This window comes from Monodelphis domestica, chromosome 8 (genome assembly GCF_027887165.1).
Source record: "Monodelphis domestica isolate mMonDom1 chromosome 8, mMonDom1.pri, whole genome shotgun sequence".
Taxonomy (NCBI): domain Eukaryota; kingdom Metazoa; phylum Chordata; class Mammalia; order Didelphimorphia; family Didelphidae; genus Monodelphis; species Monodelphis domestica.
The window spans coordinates 188,644,492-188,672,207 of NC_077234.1; the positions used below are offsets into that span (position 1 = coordinate 188,644,492).

Below are 27,716 nucleotides of genomic sequence, written 5' to 3' on the forward strand. Positions count from 1 at the left end.
TGAATTTTTGTGTGTCACCCTGCCTCAAATGAGTTGCTTATAAACAACATATAGTAGGATTCTGGTTTTTAATCCACTCTGCTATCCACTTCCGTTTAATGAATGAGCTCATCCCATTCACATTCAGTGTTATAATTATTAACTGTGTATTGCCTTCCATCATATTATCCCCTTCAGATCGTGCTCTATTCCCTTTCATTCTGTTCCTCCTCACCAGTAATTTGTTTTTTGTCACCCCTCACATATCCCCGTTCATTCAATTACCACTTCCTTCCCTTATTTTTTTCCCCTACTACTTCCCTATAAGGTGATAAAAGAATTCTATACCCCACTGCATATATTCATTTTTCCCTCTCTGAGCCAGTTACAATGAGAGTAAAGTTTTAGCATTGCCCATCACCACCCTTATCCTCCCCTTTATTGATTTTTCACGCCTCTTTATGTTATATAATTACCTCATTCTATCTCTCCCTTCCCTTTTCTCTTAGTGCAACCCTCTCTTTCAGCCCTTGATTAATTTTTACATGTCATTCATATGCATACATATATCGCATGTACATATCATTCCATATCATCACATTTATACATGCATCATATCATCATGTATCATCATATAGATCATATAATCATAATCAGCTTACTTCTCCTCCCTCTTTCTGAGTAAATTCCTTCTATCCTCTTTACTAAGAGTAATTTTTGAGAATTACAGAAATCCTCTTTCCATGTAGACATATAAACATTTTAATCTTAATGAGTCCCTTAAATTTTCTCTTTTTTATTTACCCTTTTGGGCTTCTCTAGTGTCTCCTGTTTGGACTTCACATTTTTTGTTTAGGTCTGGCTTATTCCTCAGGAATGCTTGGAAATCTTCTATCTTATTGAATGACCATTTTTTCCCCTGAAAGAATATACTCACTTTTGCTGGATAGGTGACTCTGGGTTGTAAACACAAATCTTTTGCCTTTCTGAATATCATAGTTCATGTCTTCGATCCTTTAATGTAAAAGCTGTTAGGTCCTGTGTCATCCTGATTGTAGCTCCCTGGTATTTGAATAGTTTCTTTCTGGCTGTTTGAAGTATTTTTTCCTTGGCTTGATAGCTCTTGAATTTAGCTATTACATTCCTGGAAGTTGTCAGTTTAGGATTTCTTTCTGAAGCCAATCTGTAAATTCTTTCAATTTAAATTTTATTTTCTTGTTTGAGGATCTCTGGGTAATTATTTTTGATACTTTCTTGTAATATGATGTCTAAGGTGTTTTCCTCATCATGGCTTTCAGATAGTCCAATTATTTTCAAATTGTCTGTCTTAGATCTATTTTATAGATCAGCTATTTTTTCAATAAGATATTTCATGTTTTCTTTTTTTTCATTCCTTTGATTCTGCTTTATTGTTTCTTGATTTCTCATGAAATCATTCTTTTCTAGATGGTCAATTCCAATTTTTAAGAGCTGGTTTTCCTCGGTCAGTTTTTGGTTCTCCTTTTTCAATTGGTCCATTTTTTCTTGTATCACTTTCATTTCTTCTTGCATCTCTTTCATTTCTCTTCCCCACTTTTCCTCTGCCTCTCTTAATTGCTTTTTGAAGTCTTTTTTGAGCTCTCCCAGACTCTGTGTCCAATCCATATTTTTCTTTTGGACTTTGCATGTGTTTCCTTTGCTGTCACTGTCCCCTTCTGTGACTGTTCCTTGCTCTTTGTCTCCATAAAAAGTCTTTAAAGTTAGGTGCTTTTTTGTTGTTTGCTCATCTTTCCTATCTAATTATAGATAGGCTCTGTTTTCTGGAAAGTTGGGGTACCTCCTTAACCGTCAATCCTTCCTTAATGCTATTTTCAGCTTATTTTCTTGGTTGTAACTAGTTTACCAGGTAGTCTGAGGGCTGAGAACTCTGAGAGCCCCCTCCCCCATATTATTCAATTGACCTTAAAATTCTGATAGCTTAAAGACTTTCCTCAGGCTTGGATGTAAGCTTTTGATATCATTCTGAACTTAATGAGGTCAGGTGCTGATCAAATTCTAGCCCCAGGCTTATCCTCAGGTTTTTTATCTCAAAGTGTTCTTGATTCAATCAGGCACACCTTTGATTGCCCTGTCCTGGAACTCTGTCCTTAATTTTGGGAAAAAAGATCATGTGGGGCTCCCCCAAGAACTGTGTCCTCATCCCAAACTCAGACTGGGATTCCTGACTTTGCTCTGGACCCACACAGATTAGCCTCCTTCAGCCCAGATTGCCCTGGGCTGGGACTACAGACTTCTCCACCAGTTTAAAATTTCAAGGGATGTGAGTTGGCTTGGATCACTATTTACCCAGACAGTATCTCAGGATCTGACTCTTATCGAGGGCTTAAATTTGAAACCTGTGACAGCAGATGTGGGGTGGAGTGGGGGTTACTCTTGGCTTGCTCTTCACTCCCTGCTATAGCCTCCTGCTAAGCTCTGCTCCCCTCTCACCTCAGTTCCCCAGATGGTCTCTGCCTACCTTTTAGGTTTTTCTTTTCTTGAAGGTTGTTTCACTCTGTCTCCTTGTTGTCACTCCTGTATTCATTTTGTGGTGATATTTTAATCTTGCTCAGAGAGGATTTTCATAGTGAAACAGAGCTCCCAGGATTCTTTAAAAGCATACATGTGCATAATAAACCCAAATGCTTTCCATCACTAAACTAAGACCACTGGGAAGCAGGACAGAGATGATGACTAACTGTGGCTGTTGTGAAACACAAAGCCAGCTGATCAAAACCTTAAAGGGCCAACAAACCAGCAATTGTCAAGAAAACACACAGCCTACAGAAGGGAACACTGAAGAAAGAGCACTGGAAACAGCTTGGGAAAACAAAAATGGATACAGACACAGAGCTGAACAGAGGCAACTGAAAGAACTCAAAGATGCCAGTTTGGATGGGCTGTAAGGTTGATTTTGTTGTGAGAGAGATATTTGCATTGTTAATGAACTAGTACCATGAAGACCAGCTATCTATCACTAAACTGGTAAACCATGAATATCATCCTCACTCTATTTTTTGTCGTTGTTGAGTCACCCTGTCCTACTTTTCATGAACCCATTTGGGGTTTTCTTGACAAAGACAGTCAAGGTTTGCCACTTCCTTCTCCAGTTTATTTTACATACGAGGAAACTGAGGTCAACAGTTTGCTCAGGATTACACTCACCATTTTTCTATAGCACTCTAATGTTACCAGCATCTCATTTAAGCCTCAGATTAGCTCCGAAAGATAGGTATCATAGATATTATAGTTAGAGATGTTAAGTCACTTGCCCACAGTTGTACAACTATCCTCAACAATTTCCTGATCCAAATCTAAATCTAAATACCACTACCTCCCCATAACCAATTTGGAAAGCTTCCCTGTTCTGTCATTCACCAAGGTGGGATTCTTTTATTAATTTATTGTATATTAATAAAAGCCCTTTTCTTCTAGCAGCTCTCTAGGCAAATATTGCCTAATAGGTGGTGAGGAGCACTTTTCACTTCATTGAGATCTGTCTGATTATATTGGAGAATAATGGAGAAAGGCATTTTTATTTCTCATCATTATCATAACTAGTATTTATAGAGTGTTTAGAAGGTTTGCAAAGTGTTGTACAAAAACCCTTTTATTTAAAAAAAAAAGGTTTACAAATGCTCTTTTATAAATGAGAAGGCTGAGGCAAATGGAGGTTAAACAACTCGCCCAGGGTCATATAGCTAACAACTGAGATACGACTTAATGCAGGTAGTTCTAAATTCTAATACCACTGCTCTGTCCACTCTGCAACCTAGTCTTCTCTTTGCACAAAAGGGCTTCCCATTCTCTTTAACACCTTAATTGTAATGAGAAAGTTGCTACAGGTCACAGTAAGTAAGTAATGTCGCTTCTCTAGATACTGTACAGATTAAGACCAGTAGAAGTTATCAGGAGAAATGAGACCATGCCTACTCTGGGGATATAAAGGTATATATGCCTTCATATATAAATTGCCATTAATATCAACCAGCTCCACTGTGTAGTTTATCATTAACCAAAAGTTGACTAAGTAAGGATCAAATACAATTGCTTGGAGAGAAGAAAACAAAATTCAGACAACTCCTAAATCAAAAAGCAAGAAATTGCTGAAGTTTGGGAAAAGAACATGACTATATAAAGGCAATCTAAGCAAAATCACTTCACACAAAGGACATATGATATATGGGGCAAATGCCTGAACATTGCTGATATCAGTGATAGACAAACTACTGCTTACATCAACTCTCAAGCCTTTTAAAAAGACTATAGAGTAATTTAATTGAACTAGGGGTTGACAAAAACAACAAGCAGCCTTAGATTTAAACCGAAAATATTTTATAAACTAAGTCCACATCACCTGGGTCTTGTTATTTGAGCAAGGAATCAACATCTTTAATATTTTATGAGAAAACATCTATGGTCAATAAACTGCATAGATTTTTAGTCACAGAACAATGGTTAGTTTCATATAACCTGTGAGTGTAAATATGAACTTGTGAAAGACCCTTTTGATCTGATAAAACTTCTACAGACTCAGTATTAACCACATGCCACATAGCACATGCTATGTGCCACGGATACAAAAACAAAAGACAAAGCAGCCTCTGACCTCAAGGAGTTTCCATTCTAACATGTGAACAAGAAGCATATACAGAACATACACAAAATGAATACTAGGTACTTTGGAGGAGGTACCTAGCAACTAATGAGTCAATTAAGACAAGAGTAAAGGAGAAAGATGTTGGTTATAAATTTCAAGGGAACCCAGTAGATACAAGTCACAGAGATGAATTTGGAACAAATTCTAGTCATGGAAGGCGGTCAGTGGAAAGGAACAGAAATGGAAGATGAAGCATCATGTAAAGAGAACAGCAAGTTGGCCATTATAGCTGGACCATAGAGCAGGTGAACCAGATTAATGTGAAAGAAGACTGGAAAGGTAGGAAAAGGTCAGGTGTTAAAGAGTATAAAATGACTTATATAGAAGTTCGTATTTGTATTTGATTCTAGAGGCAGCAAAATGGAGCCAATATAGTTCATTGAGTTGTGTTGGGAGGCTGGGAGGAGCTAATGTAACATGATCAGGATCATGCTTAAGGAAAAGCTGTTTGGCAGTTGTGTGGAAGTTGGATTGGACTGGTGAGAAGATGTGGTAGATCAGTTAGGAGGCTATTGCAATAGTCTAAGTGAAGATGATAAGTGTCTCAACTAGAGTAAAGGCTTAGGAATAGAAAGAAAGGAAGAGATAGGGGAGATATTGGCAAGATTTAGCACTGGCTTGGATATGTGGGGTGAGTATAAAGAAGGGGCCAAGAATGACACCAAAGTTGAGAACCTCTGTGACTTAGGATGGTGTTACCCACTGTATAAAAGAGAAAGATCAGAAGCAATGGAAAGATTGAATTTGAAAGACTGTCTCAGGAGAAGAGGAGATAGAATCCCAGCTGACATGGGGGATGGTATGGAACTTTCCAACCAAGCTCAAAAAGGCAGCAGTTGGGGAACCAATGTTTCTTTGCTCCATGAGTTGGGAGGAGAGGGAACTACTCTTTGCTGTGAAGATAAACATTTCTCAATCCTTTTGCCTGAGCAACAGAAGATCTTATCTTTCAACTGGTGATACCTTTAGGATAAAAACTTTTTCACTTAGGGGAACCTCAGAGCTTATTCTAAAAGAAGACTCCCTGGTTCAAATCCCCAAGATCTGTATAGGGAAATAGCTAAGGATTTCCTTTTCCCTCTGTCCTCATTACTCTTCAACCCTTTATACCTAAATAAATAGACATCTTGATTTTTAATAGAGACTTCAATCAGATTCAATATGTTAGGAGGGGAACTTCAAAGAACATCATTTAAAGAAGGAGGGCTGAAGGGAATTTTACTTACCCTTTCTGTCCAGTCAGAACTGACTCCATTTGTTAACATCACAACTTGGGGGAAGGGGAGGAAGGAAGTGGTGTTACTTTATATTTATTCCCCATGTATCTGGCAACTTTGGTTCCTTCTGAATTTCCCCACTAATACACCACCTTGGCAGTAATTGCAAAGTTTAGAATAGGAATAGAATGAGCAGAGAAGGGAGAGAGATATGAGTTCTGCTTGGATATGTTGAGTTTGAGATGCTTAACAAGACAACCAGTTTGAGAGATCTATTAGGTAGATAATGTTGCAGGGCTTCAGCTTAAGAGACAGAATAGAGTTAGATACATAGATCTGGAAGTCATCTGTAGAGGGACTATAACTGTACCCAGGAGAGCTGATGCAGACACTAAGTAAAAGAATCTTAGGAGTATTGGTATAGGGAGTGGGGGAATGACATGGAACACAATTCAACCAATATAAATGAGAAGGAATTGTCAGGTAGGAGAACCAGGAGAAGGCAAATATCATGAGGAGAAATTATACTGAAAGAAAATCTGGACAACACTGTCAAATATGGCAGAGAAATCAAGAAGGATGAGAACTGAGAACATGCTATCCCCAATTTGACAATTTAATATATCAGTGGTATCTTTAGAGGAAATCGTTTTAATTGAGTGATGATATCACAATCCAGACTAAAGAGGGTTTAGAAGATGAAAAGAGAAAAAGTGAGAATATCTAAACTTTTTCAAGAAGTTTGATTGAGAAAGGGAGGAGACATAGAATATTTGCAAGCAAGGATGGTAGAATATAGAGATGCTTTCTAAATATGGAGATGTATTTTTGTAGGTAGCAGGGAAGAAACCAATGAATAAGGAGAAAATGAAATACAGAAATAGAAAAATGAGATATAGTGGGCAAATCTATAGGAGAGACAAGAGTAAGGAGTGTTATGAAGATATGTAGAGAAGTGATTGACCTCAACAATGAAAATGGCTATATCTTTACAAACCAAAATTTATAGCATAGCATGTCAAGCAATTGAAAGATGAGAAGGAAAGAAAAGGGAGACCCCAACAAATGGTCTCAATTTTCTTAATAAAGTCTTAAGTTAGGTCCTCAAATGAAGAAAGAAGAGAGGAGTTCAATGGGAGACTTGAAAAATAAAGAGTTTTTATGCCAGAAGTTTTAAGAATGACAGTTTGGTTTCTGAGGAAAATGGCAGCATATCAATGCAAAAGTAGTATATTAAATTTCTAATGTAATTTATTAGGTTTCCTTACTAAATGTTTTCAGAAATCTGGGCTTATGTCTACCAAAGACTACTAAAAACAAAGAATCCAAACAAACTTAAGTTCTTGTAAATTTATAGTTGGCATCTCTATCTTATAGCATCAATTATAAAACCTCAAATTTGATTGAATCTAAGAATATATTTTATTTTCTTTTAATGACATCGTGGAATTTTGAAAGAATTAACTACTCTCTAAGGGAACACCAAAAAATGCTTATGCAATTCTCCGATGGATCTTCTTGGCTACATTAAGAATAGCAAAATAAAATAAGCTACAAAAAAAAACTATACTACAGGTTCCCAAAAGGTATTTATATAGGGATTATAGGCTTGCAAATCACTTTGCATTACCTCACTGGATCATCAAAACTACCCTGTAAGGCAAGTACTACAATCACTATCCACTTTTTATGAGTAAGGAAACTAAGGCTTAAAGGGATTAAGTGACTTGTAAAAGGTCACCCTTCTAGTAAGGTCCAGAGTAGATAATATATACATACTTAAGTGATATATTAAGTATTATTGGAATTTTGAATGTTGAAATTGTAAGGTAAATTAAACTCTGTGTCTAAACTAATCATTTATGGTTGGTATTACTAATATACGTAAAAGACCAAGAATCATAAAAGAAAGGAGCTGAACCAAAATGTTAGCTTCCTCATTTGCTTTCATATTTCCTGAGGTCATACAAAAAGTAGTGAAACCAGAATTGAACCTCATGTCCTCTGGTTCCAGCTGTAATAGTTAAAGGAAGTATAGAGGATTGATATGGTACAGGGGATAAGGAAGGGTTTGTAACAGGGAATGGAGGAGTTGAAGGGATAGAGGGAATATAGATGCTGGTGAGGTAAAAGGAGAGGGATACCCCCTGCTGAGAGACTATCTCTGAAAAATGGGGTTCCCGAGAAATGGGCCAACTATGACAGCCTGAGGGGAGGTCTTCTCTATTGATTGATGTTGAAGGTACCCCAGATCAGTTAAGCACGGGGGCTCCCTGAGGGACAAGCCTCCCCCGCCACCAAGGTCACCCAGCAGGGTAAGGACTGTTTAATGTTGAATGGCTCTCCTTAGGTTCTGCTCCCTCTATGTTCCCCTGAAACGGCAGTCCTCCTCTTATTTGACAGTGGGTTATTTGACTCAAGATGAATTTAATAACAAGTTCAAACTGGGAGGCTATCAGGGTAGAGGAAAAGGGGATTTCCCTATACTTAGTCACAGATTGGGTTTGAGTCTTTCTCAGCTTTTTGAGCTGAGGCCAGGCCTCACAGGCTGGTGTAGGGTTTCTTTTATTCTTGTCTATGCTAATCTGTGCTAGCTTTATTAAATTCAAAGTCTTTAGCAGTAGACAGCAAGAGAAAGAAAAGATGCTGACCTTCATAGCTAGTTGGGCCTGTCTCTTTGGGCTAAAGACTGGTCTTATAGTTCAAACCACTCCCCTTAAATCCTTTTGTTCAATGACACAATCACAGGAATCCAAGTAGAGTACACAGTTGGGAAATATCCAGGAATCCAGGTACTTTTATCCAGAGACAGGGAGAGAACAGTCCTTCCAGTCCCAGGATGAGGAAAGAGAGTCACCACTAGAGAGCAACTGTCACTCTCTGTTGCCCATCCACCCACCAACTGTCATTGCTGTTCATCAATCTCCACTCTAACATTCCAATTGCTGTCTGTTCCACCTGAGTGACAGAAAGGCCCAAAGCTTGATTCAGTTTTCCTTTCCACACAGCTTCAGTGTTCTTTCCACTGTATGCACGACAGTTTGATCAGAATCAAGTGTCTGGGTAAGTTGTTGACATGTCAACAAGTCAAAGTTCAAGTTGAATGTAAAACTGTCTATAAACATGGACAGATTAAAACTACTCAAAGAAGTTAGTTACAAAAAATATCATGACACATGTCTATTACTCCTTGGTTCATCTTTCATTCTACAAAATATTGCTACTGTCCATTGTGCTGAAGTGTTCTGTGAGCATAGCCAGTGGAAGCTGAGGTACACATGAGACTTTTATGTGAGTCAAAGATCTCCTTTCCACAGGTTTTATTACTCTTATATAGTCAGTTACTCCAAAGCATCATTTGATAGCCTTCTGAGAATCTCAAAGTAAAGACTTATATGTAGTAGTTTTAACTCTGAATCAACATTCAGAAGTTAAAAGCTTCATTTGCATGCAATATCATCCAGAATAAAAGGCTAAACTAAGAAGGGTTCTAGTCCCTGGTGGCTTTAAGCAAGTGATTTGAACTCTTAGATATTCACTGTCTCCATGTACAAAATGTGAATGCAACATCCTGCCCTTTCCTACTTAAACATTCTATAATATATATGAATGAACTTTATATGTAGGACATATGCTACATAAATTCAAGACACCACGAGCAATGAATAGAAATTGAAGAGCCCCTAAGTCCCAGCAAGATGACAAGAGTATAAAAACATCAATTCTCCAATAATCTGGTTCAGTGATGATTTGACTGTTCAAAAAAAAAAGAATATTTGAAAAAAGTGGCTACACAAAAATGATCATTAGTCTCAGTAAGAAAAAGCAATATTTGTCAATAGCTAATTCAGCCTGTGATCATAACATTTCCTCTACATCTACATCAACATGCATTATCCCTTACTCAGAGAAACAATAAAGGTTCTTCCCTGGGACCCAGATACTAAATAGTAAATCCTAAGAACTATTGTTGACACTACTCAGATTTTAGATTGTTGAAGAGATTCTCAATATATTTCAACTTGGTTGTTTCTGTGTGTTCTGATTAAAATTCTTGTGTTTCCTGGCAAAATAGTATTTGAGGACTGTGCCCTGGAGGTCACCCTTAAGTGAAAGCAGAATAATATGATTTATAAAAGAAGCTGTAAATACCCACATGGGAGTCTGATGTCATTCCTCCATGCCTCATAAGCAATAAGCAGTAGAGCCAACATCAGGTTTTTTGAAAGCACTCAAATATCAAAAGAGACAGTTTACACTTCGTTTCCAAAACAACCTCTATCAAGCTATATGTGATATAAAAATGATTTAAGTTAAAAAAAACTGCGAATGCCTTTTGGATACTGAGGAAATAACAAAATAAAAAAGCTAAAAAAAGAGATGATTGCTGCTTGCTCATATACAGTGCTTTACCAGTCCAATTCTAATTTTTTTCCTAAAAGCTTGAGTTTCCACCAGAAACACAACATTCTTAAAAGACAAATATAGTCATTCTTAAAAAATAAATATATGGAGATATCCATATAATATATTCAACCAGGAAATTTCAAAGAATAAATACCTTTCTAGTAAAATTTTTCTTAAGTGATATTCCAAGGATTCAATGCCCTTCTTACCGCAGTTCATAAAGGGAGCCAAAGAAGTTTGAGTTACTTTGAAAATGCATCTTGAACTCAAATTCTAATGTGTACATCTTGTTCAGTTCCTATTTGTGATGCTCTTTTGGTTGAAAAAGTCATTTAAGTTTCCTCTCATTTCAAGTTTTTCTATTCTCTGGCCTCTCCCTTTTGCCCACTTTCTTACAGCTAGCTCTACTTCACTTAAGTGCAGATATGAGCTCACACACATCCATTAGGCAAAACCAAAATATCCTGTTCAAACAGATGACCACCACATCAGCTGCTAAGTATAAATACATTGGAAAGAACTAACTGAAACAATTCTCTTTTGGACCAGTTCTAGTTTACTTAAAGGGGCTGTTCTAGCATTAAATATGCATAAGACATTGGAGTGTAAGAGTTCTGCTCCAAAGGATAAAGCAACCACTTCTGTAGAAAAGTCAAACTGTGCCAGCACTTTCATTCCAACTCTGACTCAACTCATCAGTTAAGGAAGCTCCATAAACATGGCATGTGACTGTATATATTTTTAAAGCCTACTATGCTACCAACACCTTCACATTAGCCTTTTCTTTTAAGGTTAATTAAAATTCCAATAGGATAAACATCACGCATGCATTTCTAATTCAGTTACTGAAGATCTTCCAAGCAACAGAAAATCTGATAAAACTGACCTCAAGTTGGCAAGAGAAGCTACAGAAAAACATTTTCACCCACAACCAAACTCTTTCTGATGCTTTATTTCAAAAACCGCACTCCCCCTTCCCATCATAATATTATCAGGAAAAGCTACAGTGCAGATTGAATTGATACAGCATGCCTTTGAAGTAAGTGCATAATTAAGACACAATTTTATCACTTGCCACAAAACCCATAGGGCTACTGTGAACAGCTAGAACATAAGAACAAATAGTATCTATCTTTCTCTTTTGCACAACCACACCATGACAAAGCCTAATTCTATGCATTTATAGACTAGTTATTGTCTCATACAGATTAAAGGTGCTGAATTTAATTATGTGCCAGGCTTGCCAACCAACTGTATCAGCAACCCTAGTTCCCCCCTTGCTTTTTTCTTAAGCAGATTAGTTTGGATTTCCTTCACTTTAATGAACCTTACAAGGATCAAGAGTACTGGGCAGGTTTCAAAGGATAAGATCAAAAAAGGGAAAGCAACAGGTTCAGGGAAGTATTCTATATGGATATTTAGTCTAAACTAATCCACTAGAATCCAAAAGCAAGACAAGATATTACTAACCTTTCAAGCTTACTTAAAAAGCTTCCAACATCATGGATAAAGGCGTGTGCTTTGTATTTAAAAAACCTACTAAACCACCTTCAATAGACATAAGCTTTGAATTGTTTTCTTATTTGGGTATATATTGAGCTATACCCATTTCCTGGTTGGTCCTCCTGACTAATACACATTTATTAATTCAACAAATATTAATCAAACAATGGGTAAATGCAATGAATGTCTATACTGGGCATTTGGTGAGACAGAAGGAAGGCAAGTCACTTACCCTCCTTCAGTCTCAGTTTCCTCATCTGTAAAATGGGAGCACTAATGAATAACACCTAGCTCCAGGACTATTGTGAAGATCAAATGAAATAATGCATGTAAAATACTTTGAAAAACTTAAAAGATATATCAATCCTAGCTATTAAGAAACTTGAGCCTGGAATGCTACTGTGACATAAGAAACAATGAGCAGGTTATTTTTTCTAAAACTTAGACCTACATGAAATAATGAAAACTGAAACAAGTAAAAATCAGAGACTATGTAAAATTACAGAGTTAATGTTTGAAGAATAATTTGTGAATGTCCACCTCTAGTGAATGAACTGAAAGAGAGAAATACAAAAGACATAATTTATATAAACATAGTTCTGTCAGGTGATACCTTCTATGATGTGAGGGGAAGAGGGAAGGGCTGAGATACCTGAGAATAAATTCTACTAAGGAAGAAAAGAAAGAGAAAGAAAAAGAGAGAGGGAGGGAGGAAGAGATGAAGAATGAAAGAGAAAATGAGAAAGCAAGAGGGAGGGGGAAGGGAGGAAGAAAGAAGGGGAGAGAGACAGACAGACAGACAGACAGACAGAACAAGAAAAACAAAAAGGGAAGGTGGATGAAGGAAGATGAGTTAACTGGCCATCACATCCATGACCTTGGCTGAATTCATTGGCACAAAGCTATAACCAAGTAGGTATAATTAATATATTATTTATTATATAATTTACATAATAATATATAATAAATTAATATATCACTATCAATCTCAAATTTACAAGAGTAGGGAAAAAAACTCTTATATGTTAAGATAAATTCTAACTCCCAAAGAACTAGGATCATGACATGGAAGTTTTAAATGCTGATTTAGACTTGACATACAGAAAAATTTCCTTCCAGACATTCTGATCAGTAGCTAGCTGGTATGCATGTAACTTTGGGCCTTGAGTCAGGAAGACCAGAGTTCAAACCCAGCCTCTGATACTTTCTAGATGTGTGACTCTGGGCATGTCATTTAATCTCTGCCTCAGTTTCCCAAGTATAAAATTGAGGTAATAATAGCTCCTATCTCCAAGAATTGTTGGGAGGATTCAAATGAGATTGCATTTGTAAAATATTTAGCACAACACCTGGCAGTACATAGTAACCCTAAATAAAAGATTGTTTCTTTCTCAGTCCCTTCCAATGAGCTATCTCTAGAAACAGTGGATCTCCCCCCCACCCCATAGAGCTTCAAGCAAAGGCAAAGATGACTACTTAGTGTTGGGGAGGTTGTAGGAAGGATTTTTGATGTGGTATGAGTTGGACTAGAGAGGTACTGAGGATGGAATTCTTTCAAGATCGTTAGAAAATATTCTTTAAAAGAGCAACTCCTTCTAGACCTTTATGTTATGAAATCATAGTTTTTGAACTTGAAGAGACTGTGGAATCTCCAAGTTTGCCTCCTTCTAGAACTAGAATCTTACTCCTAGGTATATCTGGGGAAATAAGGGCCAGGGATGTGCCCAGGGCAAATGCTAACTTATTGTAGTTTATTGTCCAAATGTCAAATGTGGGATTTGCAAGGAATATGGAATCACTTGCCTTGAAAATCTTCTGAGATTAGGGATCTCCCTCCCTGTGGAATATATGGATTGGTCTTCCTAGCCATTATCCTCCCACTCAACTCAGATCCTAATGAGGCTATCTATCCTTCAGTTCACAATGACTAAACAAGAGATAATTCACTTCCAGGTTCAGAGATAAAATCTGACTTTTTCAAATTGATCCATTTAAACAGAGCCCTCATCCTTGAAATACAACATCTTTAATCTATGGTAATATAAAAAAATTACTAGAACAGATTCAGCTTGACATCATAAAAAGCAGTGCTTATGTTTATTATATTACTTTAACTGTGAATGTTTCCCCACTCCTATGACTCTCTTGATTAGAAAATCTGCTATGGTTTGGAACTGACACTGAAGCTAGCTAGCACCCACAGTATCCTCTGGAGAGCAAAATGAAATTAGCAAGTAACAAATTATTAGGATGGTTTTCAATCTCACAATGATGGGCCTGTAAACAACACGAGACTCCATTTAGTTTTGCCACAAGGATTCTATGTGATTTTATGTACAATAAAGTACAAGAAGACCTGCTTAAAGAGCCTTGCACACAGAAGCACTCAAATATTTGTTGATTTGAATGCAAAAGTGACTTCCAGCTAAAGTCTTTTACCTGCCAAATTGACAAGATTGCTTAATAAATAATAACCCCTTATGTTTGCAGAGTTCCCATAGCACACAAATTGACATAGCTAACAAAGCACAATAATGTGTTTCTATAATGCTAGCAGGCTATTACTGAGTTCCAAATTTCAAGCCTTGAATAAATAAGTTTATTTAAATTTTTTAGTAAAACAGGTTAGAATAGAATCTTAGGATTAGACTAGGTTACCCTTATGGTCTCTTCCAACTCACTAAGCAAAGCACAAATTTTATATTCACTGTCCCAACAAGTGGCCATTTAACCATCCCTTAAATATTGCCAATGATTATGAACTTGATACTTCCCTCAACATTCCATTCTACTTTTACAGCTTTAAATAGTACAAAATTCTATCTGGTATTGACCTAAAACCTACATCTTATAATTTCCATTCTGTCCAGGTTCTGTCCTCTGGAGTGATACAGAATAACTCTAACCACACTTCATATAATACTATGAAGATAATTATACGTAATACAATAATAACCCTTCAACAATGTGAAGATAGCTATCATGTGCCCCCCCAAACCATATTTTCAGTTTCTGCATTTTCTCATTCAGCATCTTTTCCATGCTGTGACTCATCACACTGATTATATTCCATTTTGTTGATGTCTCTCTTAATATATGGTTCACTAACCTGAACCCAGTACTTCAGAGAGAATCTGACCCATTCAGACTATAATGGGACTACTGAAAGTAACAGCCTTGATCTGGATGAAATATTTATGAATGCAATTTAAAAATTTGGGGAGCTTCATTTTTATATTCAATTTTATTGTTCAACCGAATTTCCTCTTTTTTATATAAGTAACTATTTACTCACATATTTCTTGCTTATACTTGCCTTTTTTGTTTTTTGGTCCTGGCCTTTGACTTAGAATAAATTTATGTTAAATTAGTCTCTAAGTATGAACCTTTGAAAACGATGAAGATCCTGAATCTGTCATTCAAAAAAATGAGCCACCTCCCAGCTTTATGTCATCCCCAAGTTTTAAAGGTAAATGCTATCTATGTTTCCATCCATGTCACTGATACAAATGGAGTCTTAGGCCTGCCATCAGAATATTCCATCTAGATAAGCAGTAATTCTTTAACTGGCACAGTTTGGTCTAATTAGCCAGTTATTGATCAAGATTAATATATTGTCATTCAATTAAGATTTTTATGTGCCATCCATAAGAATATTGAAAGTTGTGCCAAATGTCTTACAGAAATGTAGGTCTAATACATGCCCCCACTCATCAGAATACTAACCTGTCAACAAAAGAGATGAGGTTTAGTCTGGCAAGAGTTATTTGATCTTAATGAATGCTTGCAGGCTTCTAGTGATCACTGAATGTCCACAAACCATCAACAGATAATTTGTTCTGGAACGTTGTTGGAGATAGATGTTAAATCCATTCATTTGAGTTTATAGAGCCTATCCACTTCTTTTTGAAACATCAGGAAACATTCAGTCATCTTCAGTACTGGGCACCTTTCCTATCCTCCAAGCTTCCTCAAAGATTGCCCAAGATTCAGCAATCATTTCTGGTCACTCTTTCAGGTCACTGTGATATAACTTATACCAAACAAGTGATCAGAAGCTACTTAATAAATACTGGTTGGCTTTGACCAAGTAGGAATAGTATTTACTATCTCCTTACTAGTCCTGGGCTTCAACTACCTTTAACCAAAGCATCCTTTTCACGATGAAGATTGTACTTTTGGATAAATAAGAACAGAATCAATCTCTCTCTATCTCTGTCTCCTCTTGTCTCTCTGTCTCTCCTTCTCTCCTGTTAACATCTAGGTATGGGTGAAATGCCAAATAAACTCCTGAGCAATTAGTTTTAAAGTCAACCTTTCAGCAGAATTCTGCTTTGGTACCTTTCAGGTGCACCTGCGGAAAAAGACCTGGTGTGTGATGAAGTTATTTTGTTGTTGTTGTTTAATAAGTCACAGAATATTTAATAAGTAAAGGCCATACATTAGAGAGCAGCACTCAACTAAGAGGTCAAAATAATTCTGCTATTAAATAACTACTTGACCTTATGTAAATCATTTGACTTCCAAGCCTTGGTTTTCCTATAAACTTGGTATCTTATAGTTTTGTTCTACAAATAACATAAAATAGATGTGAAATAATCTTATGAACTGCAAAAAGTACTGTGCAAGATTCAAATATGTCATATAAATGCCCTTATAAAAATAATCTTTTGTGGGGCAGTGAGGTAGCAACAGTGAAAAGAGTGCCATACCTGGAGTCTGGAGGACCTGGGTTCAAATCTAGCCTCAGATATTTCCTAGCTGTGTGACCTTGGACAAGTCACTTTAGCCCTGTCACTCTTCTGTTTTAGAATTTATACTAAGAAAGAAGGTAAGGTTTTGTTTTTTTTAAAGCTCATAAGTCTAGTTAATAAAAATCTTTTTCTAATTGGTTTGTCTTGGCTGAAAGCTTCAAAATTTACCCAGAATGAATCCTAAAGAACGCAAAACTATAAAATTACAGGTGAATCTCCACAGCAGTGACTTTCCATATTTCAAAGGCCAAATATAAAAGTTCTGTTCAAGGAGAATTTGTGTAATAACACTGTAAACATTTACTGAAGTGACACTGACTGGAAAATGTGCATCTTTTTGCTTGAAAAGCAACCCCCAAGCCCCTAAATCCTTTGCAAATATAATAAAATGTGTTCCCAGAAATCATGGCATTCTGAAAATAATACTTGATGGTAAGTGCTTCCTTTGAGAAGTAAACTACGTGCCTGTTTTCCTCCAGAATAGTCCTATAAATATTCCATATCAGACCAAACAATAATAAGCAAGAAGAAAGTCTTAAACTCAATATGCTGTGGCTCTGTGCCCATATGGAGTGAGTCTGGAGCTGAATTTATCATTAAAAAAAATCCTAAGATTGCCTTGATTCTGCTTTAGACAATAGTCCCAGGCCAATGTTTCTTAATTAGGTCTACTAGAAAGAGCTATATAAGTGGTAGTATGAAGAGAATGTCATTTCTAAACATTGTGTAAAATGTGGCCAGCCCTTGTGAAGACCATATAGCTACCTAAATGGAATGTCAGGGTAAAGGTTTCTTATTTCAGTAATTTCGCAGTATTATATGATTTCATAACATTTAAACAATGTCATAATATTTTATTAGTTTTTAAAATAGAAATCTCCCTTATATGTCTGTTCTTGGAGAGGGGGGGAATTTGGCTCAGGCTTTATGAACAAAATAAAACCATATTTTCAAACTACTAATGTTATGCTTTTTTAAAAAAATCTTACAATTGGATTATAGAATTAATCTCCCCATTTAAAATCTCCAGCACAGGTTGCTTCTCACTTAATCAGCATGACACAGCCTTGCCCTTCAGAGAAGGACCCCCACGGGGTGCCAGTGTAAAAGGATGAAGCTAAACAATCACTAGATCTAAAAGATTGTGAAACCAAATCACAGAAGCCTTGAAAGAGATGACCCCATTGGCTAAAAACTAGAAGCAGTGAAAGCCGCACAAATCCAGACTAACGACCCATGTGGGAATGCAAACCTTGCCCTGCTAAGAGCTATGAAAAAGACAATCGCTTCCTGACAGATGCTGCCAAGTCCAGTCAAGGGCTCAGCCAAAAGGGCTCCTTTGGTCACTTGACGGTTAACTCTTTCCTCTCCTTCCAAAGAAGATTTCAATTTACTTTGTTCCAAGCTGACCCAGACAGTGACTTTCTCGCCTCCATCCACAAAACACAAAAGCACAGGCATGCTCTGCATCAAAGCCGGGGGCGGAAGGAAAAGGAGGCCGACAAAAACTTTATTCACCCACCTTACAAAAGAACAACAGCTTTGTTTAGTCTGCCAACTGAAGGTGAAAGTAGTGCGAATATGAAGTGAGGGGGTGATTCCCGAAGGGCTAAGGTGTTGACAGAACCCATGAAGGGGGCGGGGGCAGGGAGAAGGGAATGTACAAGATTGATGGGAATGCTTAAGGAATGTAGTTGGGTAGGGAGCTATAAACAGGGGAAAGTGGGATGGATGCTGGAGCTTCCAAGGCAGGTGAAACACAAGCAAGAGGGGCGGTTTGATATGTGTGTCCCTGAAGAGATACTTCTAATCACAAGTGGCTGGGGGTGAAAGGAAAAGGGAAGCAGGGTCGGGTAAGGAGGGACTAAAGGAGTGAAAGGGAGCAGTTCAGCAAAAGCAGGTGCAAAAAAAAAAAAAAATAAAATCAGAAGCTAGTGAACGACAAGGGGCCAGGAGTTAAAACGTGGGGGTAAAAGGGGGAAATGTTTTGGAAACTCCCAGGAAAACAAACCACAGTGGTGAAAGTGGTGGGAAGCGGGGAAGGAGTACTGGGGGAGCACGTGAAGTAGCCCACGCCGCACTCCGCTCCCATTTCTTGAGCCTTTCTCTACTCCTCCCAACCCCAGGCACTTCGTTGTTCGGTGGCGGTAGGTACCCACCTTTCCCAGTAGGGCGCTCCTGCTAGCGGCGGCCAGTTCCCTTAGACTGGCAGCCGCACTGGTGCCCCCAGAGATAGTGGCTGCGGCGGCGGCGGCTGCTGGGTGATAGGCTGGGGACCCTGGGGCATTGCCTCCAACTCCTCCACTCCCTCCGGCTGGGGTAGGACCGTGACCTCGGGCGGTGGGGCTATTCCCGTTGCTGCTGCAGCTGCTGCTCCCGCCTCCCCCACTGCTGCCTCTGGGTCTCTGGCGGATGCCGTCCAGCAGCCTGACGAGCAAGATGTTGGCGGGCAGTTCATCCACCCCACAGCCCACCAGGATGCGACACTCCGGGCAGCGCAGCTCATGGCGAGAGCAGACGATACTCTCCAGACAGCGGCGGCAGAAGGTGTGTTGGCACGGGAGCACCTTGGCTGTAGTGTCCAGACGCTCCAAGCACACCGAGCACTCCAGCAAATCCAGCAAGGAGGACTCGTCCATTTCTTCTCCTCCTGCTGCTGCGGCGGCGGCGGCAGCGGCTGCTCGCCTCCTCCTCCTCTCGCCTTGCCTTTCCTCTTCTCCTTCGCTCTGCGCTGCGGCGGCTTTGGAAGCGCACAACCAAGACGCTCCTAGGAGCATGGAGTCCGGTGGTGAAGGCTGCAGAGAACGCAGCAGCCCTAAGTCCCGGGTACTGTGGGCCTGCCGCTGGCAGGAGGCATCCGGGCAGCCACCCTCCAGGGGAGACGCGGAAGAAAGGACCTAGCCAACTTCATCCACAGATTAACAGCGGGTGTAGCCAGGAAACGCTAGGAATGAAGAGCGATGGGGAAGGGGGAGTTTTCCAGCTCCCTCCCTCGATCTCTGGACGTGATGTCACCACCTCTCCTCTTCCCAAATGCTCTGGGTCCCAAAGGCTACGGGAGCAGCAAAGAAAAAGTGGCGCAGAAACGGCCCTTCGGACCGGCTTCAGGATTTACGAGCTCTCTGGGGAACCAACTCCTACCCAGCTTCAAGCCAAAATCTCACCCTGCCTTGAGGCTCGATCTCCAGACACCAAAGTCCCTGGGCCTCCCAAGCAAATCAGCTGTCCGCCCCACAGGGGGCAGGCAGGCATTAGAATAAGATGAGCTACACCTGTCTCTCCCACGAGTGTCCACTGGTGGGTGGGGCAAAGAGGGTAAAATCAGTCAAACGGGGAAAAAGCACGACTTAGTAGGCTCCAAAGGTTCAGTGGTGGCCCAGGGCGCCAGCAATGTAGCCTTCTGACCGAGGAAAGTGAGAAAGCAAACACAGCAACAGCAAGACCAGGAGAGTCTTGGGAGCTTTGTCAGAGCTTCCCCACCGCGACTCAGCCAAACTGTTCTCCATGGGGCTCCCCACCACCTGATCGCAGGTCCCCGCCACCTCCCTCCAGGGAACTCCTTGCTTTAGCTATATCCTCCCCTTTCCTCTGGGGGAAAAAAAGTGCATTGCAAGCTAGGACTGAAACAAACTGGCTGGGAGTCAGTCACCTTCACTGCAGGATGCTAGAGATACAAGACTGGTGGAGGTTGAGGAAAAGGGCAAAAATTCACCTCTCAATAACTCTTTTCTCCTTCTGGCTGATGGCAGCCCGTGGTCGACCTTATATAATCCTCCCAGAGTCGTGAAAAAAGAAGGGAGTAGGGGGACCCTTCAAATCTCTCTCCTCCCCACTGATAGATTCATTCTTTCATTGATTGTCACCATCTTCTCACCTCGAGTAGAAAGATATTTACCGTGGAACTCGGCGATTCAGTCAAGCTGATCTGAAGCGAAAGGGGTCATAAAGTTTGGTCTGTGTCGTTAGAATCCTCCTCTTCATCGCTGGGTTGGATTGGGTTCGGGGTTTGTTTGTTTTGTTTTGTTTTATGAGAGATTCGGGCTGAGAACTGGCTGCATCATTCCCGACCGCTGACTCCCTGGAGCATTGTAAGCCTTCTCTCCTCTGCTCCTCCAGAGGAATGACAGCTACAGCGATGCCCTGGGATGCTGCTGCAGCCGCCACAAGCTGCTCCAGCTAAGGTTGGTGCTAGGCACTGAAAAGGAGAGGTTTCTGAAGTTCTCGCTGTCTGCGCAATTCACGGCGCATCTGATCTTCGGGACAGTTACGCACTTGACCTCCGGGCTCCTGACCCTTCCCAGAGCTGCTTGAGCAAGGCCGGGGGGCAGAACTGCAGATCCTTCAAGGCTCTGTGCCCTCTTACTGCCCTCTTAGCGCCCAAAAGGACACGTTTCCCCTCCTATAGTCGAAAGCGATAGCCAGAGAAACTCTGCGCTCTCCCACGTCCAAGGGAACGCAATTCCAGTTATTGAGATGTTTTGGAAGCCTCTTCTGTCTCCCGCCGCAACACCTCTTCACTCCTACTCGAATTTCCCTTTGGGTAAGAGAAGAGGGATGGATAGGGAGAGGGAAAGAATCGATTTCTCCTGCCCGACCCCCTAGCTCAGGAGAGCGTCAGAGCAACGGAAATACGTACCGAAGGAACTGGAGAAGCTGGGGAAGTTTGGTAGGTTTGCTTGCCAACTGGAGTGAAGATATTCCCTGCAGCGTGCTGCCCCCTCGTGGTCGTTTCCTGTCCCAAGTTCAGATTTTGTCAGAATTTGTCTTTCCAGGGTGGCTTGTAGGTCCTTAGTCCTCTTGGCTGGCAGGATGAATATCTACTTCTTGTAGTGGTCACGTTGTCCTCTCAAAGTCAGAATACTTCAGGGATTTTCAGTTCCAGGAATTTTCAAAGAGAGGGAGGGGCAATCTAGGATCTGCCAACACACTGCAAATGATGACCCTGGATCATGAAGGTCTCTTTCTCTTTTGTGTAGATGAATTCAGTTAAAGACCAAAAGACAATGGAAGTAGAAAAGGAGCTTGGAGAGCATGTCCCACTGTCTCATTTTAGAGATGGAGGATGGACCCCAGGATTAGAAAGATTGTGAAGATTAGCCCAAGGTCACCAAGCATCTTATAATGCCTATATTTGATACTGAAATTATAAAAAGTGTTCTGACCACTTCTGTTTGGAAAGCCCATATTGTCTCCTTACACTACCCTCTAGCCTAAAATAAATAACCACACCATTCAGTCTATATAGACTCAGACCATGCTTTTATTTCCACTTCAGCAGTCCACTCCAGCCGTCTTACCATCTGCCCTGTGTCTATATGCAAAGCCCTTCCTCCTCTGCTTTCCACCTCTTGCTCTGTCATCAATAATCAAATCAATACTGTTATGTTATCATCATTCCTGGAAAGAGTCTGTCAATTGACTTCCCTAAGGATCAACTCAGCAGCCCTGTGACTCCCCAGGCACTGCCTTCCTTGGCCACCGCTCTCATATGTGAGCTGTCTGCCTCTATTAGAATAAGCTCCTTGAGTGAAGGGCTTGTCTTGTCTTTGTGTGGGATTCCCAGCCTGGCATCTAATAAAAGTTTAATGATTTGTTTTCCTTTCATTGATTCATACCATCTCCTGTTTCTTCTTGCAGTCCCCAGTGTCTAACAGCTTTCAGGTTGTCCTCACCCTGGTTCATCCACTTCTGAACTCAAGTTCACCTCCATCCACAACCTTCTTTTTTTTTTTACTTTTATAACCCTCTGACTTCCCCTGAGCATGCTTCCTTGTGACCTCTTATCTCCCAGCCTTTCCCTATGCCCCTCATTTCATTGATACCTTTCCCTTTTCTTTTCTTTTTGTAAAAATAAATTGATTATATCAAAATAATCTGGTATTCAAAAGAATTAATATGGAAAAATGTTTGCAGGATTGCACATATATAATCTATATTAGATTTCTTACCATGTGAGCAAGAAGGGGGTGGAGAGGGAGGAAGAGAATTTGGGACTCAAATTTGAAAAAAAAACAAATGTTAAAAATTATTTTTACATGTAATTGGAGAAAGTCAAGATAGTATCAAATTACTTTAAACTGATCAAACAATATGAACAGGCAAGTCTCAGGAAAAAAAGTTTTCTTTAGTCATGCAAAAAAATATTCTAAATCACTATTACTCAGAGAACCCAGGATCACTCCCATACCAAAATTTGCCATCCAAATAAAGGTCTTTAATAATAACAGCTAAAATCTATATGATCCACTAACATGTACAGAATACTTTACATAACATTACGCTAACAAATTTAAATAAATTGCCTTGATCACACTGATAGTAGGTAGAGAATTCAGGGTTAGAATAAGTCTCCTGATTCCAAGTCCATCACTCTTTTCACTATATGCCCCCCCCTTCTACTTTAGTGGAGGATGTTCTCTTTACTGATCTCAAATTCCCATTCTTCTTCCCATCCTCAACCCTTTTGTAATACTTGTAATATCAAAAAATCTCAGATCTGCTTTCTCTACTCAGGTTCTCATTCTATTCAGTTCTTCCAAAGAAAGTGAGAATATCATGCATATTAGCTCTATTACAAATGCACACCACCTTTAACATTCAACTCTACTTGTCAATTTTTTTTTAGATTCTCTGCCACATTCCTGAAATGGCTAATACAACCTTTTTCTACTTTCTTCAGGCCCCTGATCCCATTTCTTTACCCTTTTAATAGATTCATGCCATTGTTTTACTGAGAAGATTCAGAAAATCTAGTAAGCTTCCTTGTTTTCTCTCCTCCCCAGTTCAAAATGTCATCTATCCTTTCTTACCTTCCTTCTATTCCATCCTGCTTAAAGTTGGCTCTTATCTCTCAAGAGTAAAGCTACCGTGTCAGAAATCTAGTCAAAGTTCATTTAGAAGACTCTAGAAGAGAAGGAGGGTTCACTCCACGTACAAGAAACACCCATGAGCCCACAAGACATGGAGCATGCCAAATAAGTTCTCATTAAATTCTGACCATCTTTATTCACTCACCACGTCACTCCCCACTCAAATACTTTTGTTAGCTCCATATTGTTTCAGGATAAAATCTTAACTCGACAAAGCCTTTGAAGCTCTGTATGGTGTGGCTCCTGAGTGCCTATCCAGCCTTATTTCACACTAATTCCCTTCACAAATACCTCTGTTCCAACCATGCTGGACCACTACCTCTTTTATGAATTTATCACTCCATCTCTGGTTTCTGTGCATTCTCCCAAGTTATTCCCTCTTCCCTACTTTTTTCTCCACCTTTCAGAAAGGCACCGGGATAGGTAATGGGCTATCCTGCAGTAGAATGTGAGCTCTTTGAGAGCAGGGACTGTAGTATTTCTATCCCCAGGGTTTAGCACACTGCTTTACACATAATAAGGGCTTAATAATTCATTCACTTAATAATTCATTCATGAGGAATCGTAAGAAGATGAGTTTGTCTGGACAGAAGAGTCTGTGAAAGGGAGAAATGTATAATGAGCCTGGAAAAGGTAAGTCATAGCCCAACTGTGGAGGATTCCAAGTGATAAGTAGGGGAGTTTATATTTGGTTCTAGAGACAATTGAGAGCCACTTGACCATCCTGAGCAGGGAAGTGATACTGTCACGTCTCCCTGTATTCTTTAGGGTAAACACTTCTACAGGTGTATGAGGAATATTTTAAAAAGGAAAGTGACTTAAAGCAGGAAGACTAGTTAGGAGGCTACTACAATAATCTAGGAAGCAGATCCTGGTCCTGAGTTAGGTTATCTGTGTGAGAAGACAGAAGAAGACCAAAGGAAAGGGGTAAAAATCAATAAAACCTGGCAACTACCTAACTAGGGAGCACGAGGAGCTAAGAATTTAAGGTTGTGAATCTCAGAAATTGCAAGTTTGGCGATGTCTTTAGACAGAAATGGGGAATGTCAGAATAGGTTCCGGTGGCGGAACATAATGGAATCTGTTTTATAAGTGTTGAATTTGAGCTGCCTATGAATGTGAATCCAGTTCCGTTTCCAATGGGTAGTGGGTGATACAGGCCTGGAACTAAGGAAAGAAACTGGAAATGTTGAGCTAGAAGTCATCCCACATATTTACATATGTGTACCATATATACAAGTATATGTATGTTGTGTGCATACATATATACAATTTCTGTATGCCTGTATGACAAAACCTTGAGGGGATCAAAGGAGGGGTGCTTTGGTTGGGGTTTTTTATAGGGGAAGAGAAGGTACTGTATTTGGTAGCTAAGTAAGCATATTGCCAAAGCCCACTGCGAATCAGAAAGGCTCTTCACTGGCTGGCCAATCTGTGGAGCAGGTGAATGAGCTCGGTCTATATAATTCGGGAATGCTAATAGGAAATCATCAGCGGGAAGGAGGAAGATGCCAACCTCTTGTCAGACGATGAGGAACACTGTAGGATGGACTCCAGCCTTGGAGGTGACTATGAATGCAAACTAGGTCCTAATAAGATGCTGTAGCTACATGAATAGTTTAAAAACTTAGATAATATTTCATCTATGTTGGATAGAATCTTGTACACTTGCTTCTAAATACCTTACCTGGTGTATTATTTTTTAATTATTAGTCTCTTTTCCTTTGTTAATAAAGATCTTTGCTTAAGCCCAGGATGACTCTTAGTAGTAGAGAGAGTGAAAGGATGCTAAAATAAACGTCTTCAGAAAATGGGACGGGCAAAAAGACGAGGTACGAAAAAACCAGCAAACCAAAAACACCTGAGAACAGGGAAGGTCAAGGGGGTTTGGTGCCTTGAACTAATGGTTAAAGATTAATAAAATTTTAAAGTCAATAAAGGAGAAATGCCTGGGACAGTGAGTGCACCAAGATTACAAGGCCAGAGGATAAAGCTTTTACCACCTCAATGTCTCCTCCAAGAACATTGGTGTTAATGGCCACCACTTCCACTTTGATACTCTCATCTTCTCTGGTGTATTTATCACTGTTCTTTTCCTCTTTTCTTTCTATCTGTACCATGACCTTTGCTACTTCTTTCTTCTCCTGCCCACTAAATGTTAGAATTCAATTCACTTCCAAAAATACTATATATAGGTCTTGTTCTAGGGTTACAGAGACAAAAACAAAGCCAAGCTTGTCATCAGTTCTCTGAGACTCTTTTAGGAGAGAAGAATGGCACAGGGGAAAGAATGTTGGGCTGGAGTCAGGAAACCTGGGCTAAACTGCAGCCTCAGATACTAGAAATGTGACCTTAGACAAACCATTTAACCTCTCTCTACCTCAGTTTCCTCATCTGCAAAACGGGGATAATAATAGCACCTACCTCCCAAGGTTGTTGTGAAGATTAAATGAGATAACAATTGTAAAGTACATAGCACAGTGCCTAGAACATAGTAAGCATTTCAAAAATGCACCTTCTTACCTTCTTCCTTCCTCCCTTCCTTTTCCTCTAGATTCCCTCTTCTAGTGAGCTCATCTGCTTCTATTATTTCAATTACTGCCTCTTTAGGAATCATTCCCAAATGTATACTTCTAATCTTGATCTCTCTCTCTCCCAGGCTTTATAACTATATGTCAAACTGTTTTCCAGCTACCTCAAGCTTAAAATGTAAAAAGTCCAGCTCATCTACCTCCTAGCCTCAACTATACCCTGTACAAAAAAAATGTCCTGCCTCTGCTTGACTCCCTGCTATTAATGGCACCATTACCCTAACAATCAATTTGTCGCTTCAAGTCAGTGTCCTTTTCTCTTTTCAACTCATCTCTGTCCTCACCTCTCATAGCCAAACAGTTGCCAAGTTACTGACAATTTCACTTCATGCACGGATTCCATTTCTTCACGTCCCTACTTAAATTTAGGCCTTTTTTAAACCTCTTTCTTGGGTTTTTGTAAATGTACGTCTAGCACACTGAATGTCAATCATGTTCCTAAAACTTAGCTCTCATCATAGACACGAAGGGGCATTAAGACGTCATTAATCTCATTTTGCACAGAAAACCGAGGACTTTTTCTCATTGCCCACAGACTAAAGTCAGAACCCTTGTGCCTGGCATTCAGGGTTCTCCATGATTTGGCCCAAACTACTGTTTCAGCTTTATCTCCTTTTGTTCTCCATCCTATTCCCAATTATCCCCAGGATGCATCCTACACGTTGCCACTTTCATACCTTTGCCCAGACTGTTGACTTTGTATATAAAAACTTGTTCAATCTCTACCACCTCCTGCATCCTATTAAAGCACTAGCAATCTACCCACTTCATGGCCAAGCTCAATGCGATCTTCTTCACAAAATGGTGCCTACTTCTTTCTCTTGCTTCTCAAGCTCTCCTCTAAGCTACCCAAGCACTCAATTTGTACTTCTCATTGTTGTACTACTATGGTTGGCCACATATTTTGGTTATGAAAAATCACAAGCTATTACAAATGGAAAGAGACTGCTAATATCCAATTTCTTCACTTATAATTTTTAAAAGTTTTATTGATGTGTTATTTTTATATTACTTATATGTACATATTACTCCCACTTCCCAAGAAATCTCTTTTAACAAAATTTAACAAATTAGAAAACTAATAATCTAGTGGCCTCATATAAAAGTGCACATAATAGTTCACATCTGCAAAATCCCCCATGTATGCTTAAGCTCAGATTTGCAGGGGAGGGGGTCAGAAAGTGAATGATAGGGGAAAAAACAGGGAAGGCTAGGGAAGAAGACAAATATTACCAAAGATCTCAAGAAGAAGAAGACTCAAAGATTTCAAACTTAAGCAGATAAACCAACAGGGAAACACTAATCACCAGTGGAAATATGGTCTCCATATATCTAGTACGAGAATTCAGGCATCTCTAAACAAATAAAAGAAAGTAATCCAAAACTTGATGAAACAGAGGATCTTGAGGAATTCAAGAAGGGCATGAAATCACAACATACTGTTCCTAAATGATTCAAAAGAGAAATGAGAGTTATAACAATAGAATTTATGGCCTGCATAGCAAAAATAATGGGTAAATAGAAAAATGGAATCAGCAATGTGTACAATGGCAAAGCTCACCAAATAAACAAAAGAGAGAATAACAGATGGAAAATACAAATATACGCACATAAAGGACAGTCCAGGGGAAACAAAAATATTAAAAAGAAAATATGCTTACTATGCAAGCAAAACATACTGATCTGAAAAATACACAGAGACAACCTAAGGATCATAG

General features: G+C 39.5%; 1 protein-coding gene and 1 long non-coding RNA gene across 5 annotated transcripts in view; both read right to left on the reverse strand.

Moving 5' to 3' along the window:
• The window catches only part of LOC130455917 (uncharacterized), a 60,743-nt gene extending 48,052 nt beyond the window's left edge, over positions 1–12,691 (reverse strand). The window contains exon 1 of the long non-coding RNA XR_008914194.1: positions 5,884–12,691. This is a non-coding gene — a long non-coding RNA (uncharacterized LOC130455917). The remainder of the gene's footprint in view (positions 1–5,883) is intronic.
• SH3RF3 (SH3 domain containing ring finger 3) overlaps positions 1–21,530 on the reverse strand; it is a 629,698-nt gene extending 608,168 nt beyond the window's left edge. For 3 of the 4 annotated variants that reach the window (XM_056808193.1, XM_007501221.3, XM_001373004.4), the window contains exon 1: positions 18,698–21,529. In XM_056808193.1, the coding sequence (XP_056664171.1) occupies positions 18,698–19,315 (618 nt within the window). In that variant the 5' untranslated portion in view covers positions 19,316–21,529. Of the gene's footprint in view, positions 1–18,697 lie in introns of all 4 variants that reach the window. The other variant, XM_007501218.3, reaches the window with a different exon arrangement.
• Positions 21,531–27,716: the final 6,186 nt, after the last annotated feature.